This window comes from Rattus rattus, chromosome 3, assembly GCF_011064425.1.
Source record: "Rattus rattus isolate New Zealand chromosome 3, Rrattus_CSIRO_v1, whole genome shotgun sequence".
Classification (NCBI taxonomy): domain Eukaryota; kingdom Metazoa; phylum Chordata; class Mammalia; order Rodentia; family Muridae; genus Rattus; species Rattus rattus.
The window spans coordinates 807,547-819,609 of record NC_046156.1 but is presented as its reverse complement, the minus strand read 5'-3'; the positions used below and the strand labels follow the sequence as shown (position 1 = coordinate 819,609).

General features: G+C 37.6%; 1 protein-coding gene across 1 annotated transcript; it reads right to left on the bottom strand.

The window, feature by feature from the left end:
• Positions 1 to 11,844: 11,844 nt before the first annotated feature.
• Positions 11,845 to 12,063, bottom strand: LOC116896117 (small proline-rich protein 2I-like). The gene has a single exon (XM_032897080.1). The coding sequence runs from the start codon at positions 12,061 to 12,063 to the stop codon at positions 11,845 to 11,847; it is 219 nt and encodes a 72-aa protein (XP_032752971.1).

The window sequence follows — 12,063 nt, the reverse complement described above, 5'->3', positions numbered from 1 at the left end:
GATGAGATGGATCCCTTGGTGGAGTAGTCTCTACATATCCTTTCCTTCAGGGTCTGCTTCATCTGTTTGTGCATTTACTTTAGACAGGAACAATTCTGTGCTAATATTTTTGAGATGTGTGGGTGGCCCTTTCCCTCAAAAGTGGGCTGTACCTAACTTCTGGATATGGTCGCTACAAGTTCTTTATCCCCTTTCTTAGGTATATCAGCTAATATCATCCCTCTTGGGTCCTGGGACCCTCTTGACTTTCTGGCATCTGTGTCTTTCTCATGCCTTCCCCCAGTTCCCCAACCCCCACTGTTACACACCTTCATTAAATTTCCTGACCCTCTGTACTTCTCTCCCCTATCTCCTCCTACACTTGGTCTTGGCTTTCCCTCCCTCCCTCTGCCTCCTGTGATAATTTTGTTCACCCTTCTATATTCTAAGGGTGGTAGTTAATTCATAAAACTGCTCCAGTATCACTGCTTGAAAAAGATCCATCACTAATATTGTGTCAGGTACACTGCACAATGAGGACCTGAAAACCTCCTAAAGTATTCATATAACTCATAGATTAGGAGGAGGATTGTGGCCTTGAGAGCAACAAACAGAGAAAAACTCTACAGCAGCATGTAGTCCTCAGAACACTTAGTCCTCAGGTCTCCCCTTCTCCTAGGCATACACATTATGGTTTCGCTAACCAGTAGATAGTTTCCTTGAGTTCTAAAGTGTTGTGCTGTATTATATGTATCTCCCCCTTCACCAATACCTACAACATCCCATGCAGGTCTAATATAGAAAATCCACAGTTACCTCAAAGTGAAGGAGAGGAGCCAAAAAGGTAAAGAGAGGGGTGGTGTGGAGAAAGAGAAAGAAAAAGAAAGACAAATATGAAACTGTAACCACTGCTAACTACTGAGAACAGTGCTGTGCCTAAGTGTCTCTGCTTTCAGCCTGTCACCCTGGTTGTCATTGCCACAAGTCTAAACCTCAAGAACCAATGAAGAACTACAGGAAACACTCAGAAATATAGAGACACACTTGTTGGCAAACACAGAAATTTGATTTTAAAAGGAAAAAGAAATACAAATGTGTAACCATAGTAAACAAGTAAAAGTTGTATAGGATAACAGGAAAAAATCACAAAATTCTAATGAATTCCCTTTCTGTTGAACATCTCCAGCTGGTCATGTGTCCTGGACTTGAATAGTTTGTATACCTACTAAGATACTTGGAGAAAATGTATTGTTCATTTGCAAATGATTGTCAGCTGAAGATATTTTGTAGATTAAGTTTCTCAGTGTCTGTTTGTCTCTCAGAACTGAAACGCATTCAGGCCTAGGCCTGTCCTCATCCTGTGACTACTATCACATTCTCTGAAAGATCATATGTTCACCAATCCTGTTGTGCTTAGAAGCATAATGACTTCAACAAGCACAAGAGTCTAAATGTTATAGTAATAGGATGGACAAATATGTGAACTTGGCATAGATGCCTGAGAGTGGGGATGTAGAGTATGAAGAGAACAACTCCAATTTTTAGAGGCCCCATAGTGGAAGATTGAGGACTCTAACCTGAGTGTAAAAGTTTTGTTTCCAGAGTGTTCACATCTAGAGGAGGAGCAGTGACAAGGAAGAAGCAGAGGCTCACCAATGACCTGCCCAATTTGTCATCCATCCCAGTGACAGGCAACAAAAACTGACACTATTACTGATGTTATGTTATGCTTGAAGATGGTAGACAAGCATGGCTGTCCTCAAAGAGGCTCTACCAGCAGCTGACTGAAAGAAATGCAGATGCTCAAAACTAAGTACTTAATTGAAGATTGAGACCCATTTTTTTTGGAGTTGGAGGAAACATAGAAGGAACTTAAGGGGATAGTAACCCCATGCTTACCTGGAATCCTAGGAGCTCTGATTTTCTGGATCACCAAACATGGAGCAAGCATGGGCTGGTCTCAGGCCCCAGGCATATATGCAGAAGAGTACTGCTTTGTCTAGCCAGTACAAGAGGAAGTCTTTAGTCCTGTCGAGACTTAGTGCCCTAAGGAGAAGGCTTATTAGGGAGGGCAAAACACTCAGTGTATACCAGGAAAGGGCAATTGGTGAATGAATTCCATGGTGGTGGGACTGGGGAGTGGCAGCATTAGGAATGTAAAGAAATAAAATAATTAATGAATACTAATTTTTATAAGAGACAAAAGAGAAAGAGAAGAGAGGAGAGAGAGAGAGAGAGAGAGAGAGAATGGAAATTAGGAAGAAAGGAAGGAAGAAAGAAAGAAGGAAAGAAAAAAGAAAGAAAGGAAACAAAAAAAACAGTTTAAAGTACCAGGCATGAAATAATAATAGACTTTAATATGTGGAACAAATTATAACCATTATATCCTGATGTTTGCTTACATATAAACAACAGTTCATCATATCTAAAATATAGAAATAGATAATGGCAACATCAAAGAAATTTTTACTGCATAGAAATTTAGATGCTGAGAAACATTTGACAAAATTCAACACCCCTTCATGATAAATGTCCTGGAAAAATAGGAATTCAAGGCCCATACCTAAACATAGTAAAAGCCATATACAGCAAGCCAGTAGCTAACATTAAACTAAATGAAGAGAAACTTGAAAATCCCACTAAAATCAGGGACTAGACAAGGCTGAGCACTCTCTCCCTACTTATTCAATAGAGTTCTTGAAGTTCTAGCCAGAGCATTCAGACAACAAAAGAAGATGAAAGAGATACAGATTGGAAAAGAAGAAGTCAAAATATCACTATTGGCAGATGGTATGATAGTATATTTAAGTGATCCCAAAAGTCCCACCAGAGAACTACTAAACCTGATAAACAACTTCAACAAAGTGGCTGGGTATAAAATTAACTCAAATAAATCATCAGCCTTCGTCTACACAAAAGAGAAACAAGCCGAGAAAGAAATTAGGGAAACGACACCCTTCATAATAGACCCAAATAATATAAAATACCTCAGTGTGACTTTAACTAACCAAGTGAAAGATCTGTATGAGAAGAACTTAAAGCCTCTGAAGAAAGGAATTGAAGAAGATCTCAGAAGATGAAAAGATCTCCCATGCTCATGGATTGGCAGGGTTAATAAAGTAAAAATGGCCATTTTACCAAAAGCAATCTACAGATTCAATGCAATCCCCATCAAAATACCAATCCAATTCTTCAGAGAGTTAGACAGAACTATTTGTGTACAGAATGGATTCAGTACTTGCTATAACATTAACTAACCAGTGTGTTCAGTACTTAAAGAGAAATGCTGCAATTCTGCAGTAGTTTCATATTCTAAATTAACAGGGAAATCACAACTGTATCTGCATATGTAGTTGAGGAAATTATTTAATTATGTTTTACATTTATTTTTTTATCTATTTATTTATGTGTGTATACTGTAGCCATCTTCACACACACCAGAAGAGGGCATCAGATGCAATTATAAATGATGTGAGCCACCATGTGGTCGCTGTGAATTGAATTCAGGATCTCTGAACAGTGCTCACTGCTCTTAACCTCTGAGCCATGTCTCCAGCCTCCAGATTAACATTTAAAGTATCTGTATAAATGCGACTCCATGAGAGGATGCTTCTTTAATTTTATGGTGTGTAAAAGGAAGTTGAGAGCAAAAGAGAAGGAAAGACAATTTGAACCTTTTAGACACATTGTTAACTTTATGCAATATCCATCTGTTAAACTGTGTTGTGTGTACCCTAACAATTAGAGCTGTGGAGTATGTGGAATATGTTGTAGCTGAGCTGCCTTGTCTGTGGCTTCATTAGAGAAGATTCACCTAACCTCACAGAGAATTGATGTACCAGAGTGGGGGACTACCCAGGAGTGAAGCCTACCACCTCTTAGGAAAAGTGAGGGAGGATGGGGAAGAGACTATGGGAGGAGTTGACCAGGAACAGGGGCAGTGAATGGGATATAAAATTAATGTAAAATAATAATGATAATAATAAGTAGAAGAACTATAATAGAAACATGAAAATATTTTTGCTTCATACATAAAACTTCTCTTGAGAAACAAGGATAATATACAATTGCATCTACCTTTATCTGTAATATTATAGATAAAATAAACATAAGAAGGAAATAAAGGGAAGATGAAACATACACATTTTGGAGTATGATTGCCTATGCAAATTACTGCAAGCCACATTCTTAATAGACCAATTATACTATAGGGATTGTGCTATTGATAGTGGTAGTACAAGTGATATTGTTGCTGGAGTCAATGGGCATGTAACTGGTGATGAGTCTGAATATGGTGATCTTAGTAGGGGTGAGAGTAGTGAGGATGACAATGGTAGTGAAGGTAGGCAGTAGTGGACAGTGTGAGAGCTTGTACTGTTTGTGATAATGGTGGAATTGGTGATGAACATGGTGATCTTGCAGATGGAAATGGTGTGGTGGTAAGGGTAGTAGAAAAAAATGTGGAAATGTTCAATATTTCTAGTTATTAAAGAAACAAAAATGAAAATTATAACAGAACCTTTTTAGCTGTGTAAGGATGAGTATCATTGACATAATTAAAGGGCCTGGCACAGCAGTGGAGTAATAGGAACACAAATATTCAAATTGTAAAAGAGTAAATTAACCAAGCAAATATAGAAATCACTGTGGGGTCTTCCAAAGAAATAGCACTAAAGCAAAAATATCATATGATTCAACACCACTACTTGCATTCATTATATTTAAAAAAAATATCAAATAGGAATAAAATAGAGATGCCTGCATAACCATCTATGTTTTAGCACTATTTTTAATATTGAAAATAATCAACATAGCTGCTTAAAAGAGAATGAATGAATTAAGAAAATATGACACACGGATATACTGGATATAGTCAATGATAATGAATAATGATATCATATTTTGAGAAGTGTGATTCAAACTGTATATAATTATATTAAGAAGAAGTACAGATCTTTTAAAATCCAAAGTTGGCATAGCTGTTTCAATTATTAACGTACAAAAATATAACTATAATAGTTGATGTAAATGTGTTACTATTTGGTCCATGAAAGGAGTCAAGGGAGAGCAAAATACATGGTGGTATCAGAGGAATAATGACACCTTCATATCTTAAGATGAAATAGTCTTCCTAAATTTGCATATGCTAAAGGAGACATTGTGGTTAAGCAGAGTAAATCAATGTGTCTCTTAAGGAAACCAACACAAAATAATCTTTGTTATGACAAAAAGTCATTCAAAGCCTGATTACAGCCAAATGACTTGGGAGACAATGAATAAAACTAAAGACCTACAGGATATAGGAAGCACAAAAAGTAAGGCAAACTTGAGAAAAAAAACAAAAACCTCGCCATGTTCTCCAATGTATTCCAGCATCTGAATATCAAAAGTCTGCAACCATGCCTTCAAGGACAAATTTATAGGACTAGATGGTCAGCCCAGTAGGAGCAGAGCTGACTGAAAGTGGTCAGGTCCCAAATTATGAAACCAAAATACAAATCCTTGTATAACTTGTAATAGTGTACATATTAGAAAAAGGGGTGAGGGGAGAGCTGGTCTCCTAGAAGTGCAGACAATCCTGATAGCTCAGGGGAAATGACCAATTCTGCTCACATTCCCGGCCCAAGCAGAACCTGCCTAGTGCCTCTAAATAAGGAAATATAGGGGCAAACAGGCTCAGGACCCTTCCCATTTCTGCCTGAGCCCAGAGCTGAAAACCATTTGCCTGCAGTGTTGACACACCTGAGAGCAGAGGTAAGACCAACTCTTCTGCTCTGAGTGACCTGCCTGGAGGTTTCAGGACACAAACCCAGGAACAGCTCTCAGTACCCAGAGCCTGTTGAAAAAAAAAAAAAACAGGTCTAAAGGAGTACTGACACACAGGCCTACAGGACGGTCAAACAGCTGTCAGAGACAGCAAGACAAGGTAACAGCAGAAACAACCTGATGGCAAGAGGCAAGCACGGTAACCTAAGCAACAAAAATCAGGACTACTTGGCATCCTCAGAGATCAGTTCTCCCATTAAAGAAAATACTTCATATCCAAACACTCCAGAAAAGCAAGATTTGGATTTAAAAACCACATCTGATGATGATGGTAGAAGACTTTCAGGAGAACATAAATAATTCCCTTAAAAAACTACAGGACAACACAGGTAAACAAATAGAAGCACTTCAATAGGAAACACAAAATTCCCTTAAAAATTTACAGGAAATCACAACCAAACAGTGAAGGAATTGAACAAATTCATCCAGGATTTAAAAATGGAAATAGAAACAATAAAGAAGTACAAAGAAAGAAAACCTAGGAAAGAGATCAGGAATGCATAGACACAAGTATCACCAACAGAATACAAGAAATAGAAGAGAGAATTTCAGGGGCAGAAGATAACATAAAAAACATTTACACGACCATCAGAGATAAAGGAAAATGCAAAAAGCTCCTAACACAAAATATCCAGGAAATCCACGACACAATGAGAAGATCTAACCTAAGGATAATAGGTATAGAAGTGAGCTAAGACTCCAAAATATAGGGCCAGTAAATATCTCCAACAAAATTATAGCAGAAAACTTCTCTAACCTAAATAAAGAGATGCCTTAAATATGCAAGAAGCCTACAGAACTCTGAATAGATTGGACCAGAAAAGAAATTCCTCCTATCACATAATAGTCAAAACACCAAATGCACAAAACAAAGAAAGAATATTAAAAGCAGTAAGGGGAAAAGGTCAAGTAACATAAAAAGGCAGACCTATAAGAATTACACCAGACTCCTCACCAAAGATTATGAAAGCCAGAAGATCCTGGACAAATATCATACAGACCCTAAGAGAACACAAATGCCAGCCCAAGTTCCTGTATCCAGCAAAACTCTCAATTAACATAGATGGAGAAACCAAGATATTCCATGACAAAACCAAATGTACACAATATCTTTCTACAAATCCAGCTCTACAAAGAAAATAAGTGGAAAACTCCAACATAAGAAGAAAAACTACACCCTATAAAAAGCAAGAAGTAATCTCCTTGCAATGAAACCAAAAGAAGGTAGCCACACAAACATAATTCTACCTCTAACAACAAAAATAACAGGAAACAACAATCACTCTTCTTTATATCTCTCAACATCACTCGACTCAAGTCCCTAATAAAAAGATACAAACTAAAAGATTGGATATGTATAGAGGAGCCAGCATTTTGCTGGATATGGGAAAAACAACTCAGTAACAAAGACAGAAACTAACACAGAGTAAGAGGCTGGAAAACAACTTTCCAGGCAAATGTTCTGAAGAAATAATCTAGGGCAGCTATTCTAATATCGAATAAAATTGACTTTAAACCAAAAGTCATTAAAAAGGATAAGGAAGGACACTTCATATTCATCAAAGAAAAATCCACCAAAATGAACTCTCAATCTTAAATATCTATGCTCCAAATGCAAGAGCTCCTACATTCATAAGAAACCTTACTAAAGTTCAAAGCACACATTGCACCTCACATAATAATAGTAGGAGATTTCAACACCCCACTCTCATCAATGGAGAGATCATGGACACAGAAACTAAAAAGACATATAGAGAAACTAACAGAAATCATGAACCAAATGTATTTAATAGATAATTATAGAACACTTCATCCTAAAACAAAATAATATACCTTCTTCTCAACACAGCATGGTACTTTCTCCAAAACTAAACCATATGACAGAACAGGCCTCAAAAGATACTGGAAGAGAGAAATAATCTCATGCATCCTATTAGATCACCATTGACAAAGACTGGTCATCAATAGTAACAATAATTACAGAAAGTCCACAAATAAATGGAAGTTGAATAACACTTTACTCAATGACAATTTGGACCAAGGAAGAAATAAAGAAAGAAATTAAAGACTTTTTAGAATTTAATGAAAATTAAGGCACAACATACCCAAACTCATGGGAAACAATGAAAGCAGTGCTAAATGGAAAACTTATAGCTTTGAGTACCTGCAAAAGGAAACGGGAGAGGGCATACCTTAGCAGCTTGACAACACACCTAAAATCTCAAAAAGAAAAAGAAACAAATACACCTAAGATGAGTAGAAGGCAGAAAATAATCAAACTCAGGGCTAAAATAAACCAAGTAGAAACAAAAAGAACTATACAAAGAATCAACCAAACCAGGAGCTGCTTCTTTGAGAAAATAAGCAAGATAGATAAACCCTTAGCCCAACTAACCAGAGGGCAAAGAGAGTGTATCCAAAGTAACAAAATCAGAAGTGAAAAGGGGACATAACAACAAAATCAGAGGGAATTCAAAAAATCGTAAGATACTACTGCAAAAGCCTGTGTTCAATAAAACAGGAAAATCTAGATGATATGGACAATTTTCTAGACAGATATCAGGTATCAAACTTAAATCAGGATCAGACAAGCCATCTAAATGATGTCATCAATCCTAATGAAAATAGAAGCAGTTATTAAAAGTCTTCCAACAAAAAAGGCCAGGGCCAGATAAGTGTATTACAGAATCCTATTAGAACATCATAGAAGACCTCATACCAACACTGTCCAAACTATTCCACAATATAGAAAACAAAGGAACAGTGGCCAACTTTTTCTATGAATCCACAATTATGCACATACCTAAACCACACAAAGATCCAACAAAGAACAAGAAGTTCAGGCCAATTTCCCTTATGAATATTGACACGAAAATACTCAAAAGAATTCTCCTGCACAGATCCAAGAACACATCAAAATGATCATCCATCATAATCAAGCAAGCATTATCCCAGTTATGCAGGGATGGTTCAATATATGGAAATCCATCAACAGAATGTAAACAAATTCAAAGAAAAAACATACATGATCATTTCATTAGATGCAGAGAAAGCATTTGACAAAATTCAACACCCCTTATTGATAACTGTCCTGGAAAGGTGACGAATCCAAGGCACTAAACATATTAAAAATCATATACTGCAATCCTGTAGCTAACATTAAACCAAATGGACAGAAACTTGAAGCAATCCCACTAAAATCAGGGACTAGACAAGGCTGCCCACTCTCTCCCTACTTATTCAATATAGTTCTTGAAGTTCTAGCCAGAGCAAGCAGACAACAAAAGGAGATCAAAGGGGTACTGATTTTAAAGGGAAAAGTCAAAATATCACTATTTGTAGATGATATGATAGTATACTTAAGTAGTTCCACCAGAGAACTACTAAGCCTGATAAACAACTTCAGCAAAGTAGCTGGGTATATCATTAACCCAAACAAATCAGTAACCTTCCTCTACACAAAGGAAAAACAGCCTGAGAAAGAAATTAAGGAAATGACACCTGATGCAATATCACAAATAACATAAAATATCTCAATGTGACTCTAATCAAGAAACTGAAAGATCTATATGAAAAGAACTTCAAGTCTCTGACGAAAGAAATTGAAGAAGATCTCAGAAGATGGAAAGACCTCCCATGCAAAATGATTTGATTTGCAGGATGAATATAATAAAAATGGCCTTTTGCCAAAAGTAACCTAAAGATTCAATGCAATTCCCATCAAAATTCCAACTCCATTCTTCATAGAGTTAGAAAAAGGAATTTACAAATCCATTTGGAATAACCAAAAACCCAGGATAGTGAAAAGTATCCTCAACAATAAATGAACTTCTGGGGGAATCACCATGACTGATATCATGCAGTATAACAGAGCAATAGCGATCAAATCTGTATGGAATTGCTACAGAGACAGGCAAATAGATAAATAGAATGAAATTAAAGATCCAGAAATGAACCCACACACCTGTGGTCACTTGATCTTTAACAAAAGAGCTAATACAATCCAGTGGAAAAAAAGATAGCATTTTCAACAGATGGTTACAGTTCAACTGAAGGGCAACATGCAGAAGAATTCAAATTGACCCATTCTAATCACCTGTACAAAGCTTAATTCAATTGGATTAAGGATCTCCACATAAATCCAGACACACTCAATCTAATAGAAGAAAAAGTACAGAACAGACTCAAACACATTGGGAACTGGGCAAATTTTCCTGATCAAAACACCAATGGCTTATGCTCTAAGATCAAGAATCAACAAATGGGACCTCATAAAACAGCAGAACTTCTTCAGGCAAAGGAACTTGTCATTAAGATAAAGTGGCAACCAGCAGAGTGGGAAAAGATCTTTACCAATGCTACATCAGGTAAAGGGCTAGTAATCAATATATGCAAAGAACCCAAGAAGTTAGACTAGAGAGAAACAAACAACACTATTAAAAATTGAGTACAGAGCTAAATAAAGAAATCTCAGGTAAGAAATACTGAATGTCTGAGAAGTACCTAAAGAGATGTTCAACATCCTCAGTTATCAGGAAAGTGCAAATCAAAACTACCCTGAGATTCCACCTCACACCAGTCAGAATGGCTAACATCAAAAACTCAGGTGACAACAGTTGCTGGCAATAATGTGGAGAAAGATTATCACTCCTCCATTGTTGGTGGAATTGCAAACTGGTACAAACACTCTGGAAACCTGTCAGGAGGTTCCTCAGAAAATTGGAAATTGCACTGCCTGAGAACCCAGCTATACCATTCCTGTGCATATACTCAAATGATGCTCCAACATACAACACAGATACATGCTCCACTATGTTCAAAGCAGCATTATTTATAATAGCCAGAAGCTGGAAGAACCCAAATGTCCTTCAACTGAGGAATGGATACAGAAAATGAGATATATTTGCTCAATGGAGCACTACTCAGATATTAAAAACAATAACTTCATGAAAATCATAAGGAAATGTATGAAACTAGAAAATATCATCCTGAGTAAAACCTAATCACAAAATAACACCATGGTATGCACTAACTGATAAGTGAATATTAGCCCTAAAACTCGAATTACCCATGATACAATCCAGAGACCACATGAAACTCTAGCAAAAGGGTGACCAAAGTGCAGATGCTTCAGTCCTTCTTAAAATGGGAAACAAAAATATTCATAGAAGATGATATGGAGACAAAATTTGGAATAGAGACTGAAGGAATGGCCATTCAGAGCCTGCTTTACATGGAGATACAGCATATATATATATATATATATATATATATGAGAACAGGGTCCTTGTTGGAGGAATTAGAGAAGGAAGTGAACGAGCTGAAGGGACTTGCAACATCATAAGAACAACAATACCAAACAACCAGAGCTCCAAAGGACTAAACCACTACACAAAGCCTACACATGGACAGACCCATAGCTCCAGCTGCATATGTAACTGAGGAGGGCCTTCTTGGGTACCAATGGGAAGAGAAGCCATTAGACCTGACAAGGCTGGGCCCCAAATTGCAGGGGAATGTTAGGAGGGTGTGAATGGAATGGGGGGAGAGGGTGAACACCCTTATAGAAGTACTGAAGGGGAATGGGCTAGGGGACTCATGACTGAGAAACCTTGAAAGGGTATAAGATTTGAAGTAAAAATAAAAACTGTCTAATAATAAAAAGAAAAAAGAAAAAAGGACCAAATAATACCATTCAACAGATTGTGCTTTATTCAGGAATCACAGTGGCAGCACTACAATTAAGGTGACTGACATCTTGAGAAACATCTTCTGAGTGCACAGGGTAGATAAGAGCTACATTTCCTACTGAGTATCTGGAACACTGAATCACTGAGGACAGACATTTTCAGCAGGCTCTTGATAGCAAAAGCAGGAAATCTTCTGTGTAAGGGGTCATCACAGGAACATGGAGAAGGAAAAGATTAGAAGATTCCTCTGCATTCATGAAAGACTTTGGAGGGAAGGGGAAGGTGTTCCTTTGCAAGTACATGAGACAGATTCTCTTCTCCTCCCCTGTCCTGATGAGTGCTGAAGGCCTCACTTGCTCTTGGGTGGACACTTCTGCTGGCAGGGTGGAGGAGGTTGCACAGGAGGGCATTTCTGCTGGTATGAGGGAGGAGGACAAGGCTCTGGACACTTTGGAGGAGGACAAGGCTCAGGGCACTTTGGAGGAGGACATGGCTCTGGGCACTTTGGAGGTGGGCACACAGGAGGAGGCTGGCAAGGCTGCTTGCACTGCTGCTGTTGGTAAGACAT

Coding starts and splice junctions, on each gene's coding strand:
- LOC116896117 (XM_032897080.1), bottom strand. CDS start 12,063: ATGTCTTACCAACAGCAGCAGTGCAAGCAGCCTTGCCAGCCTCCTCCT.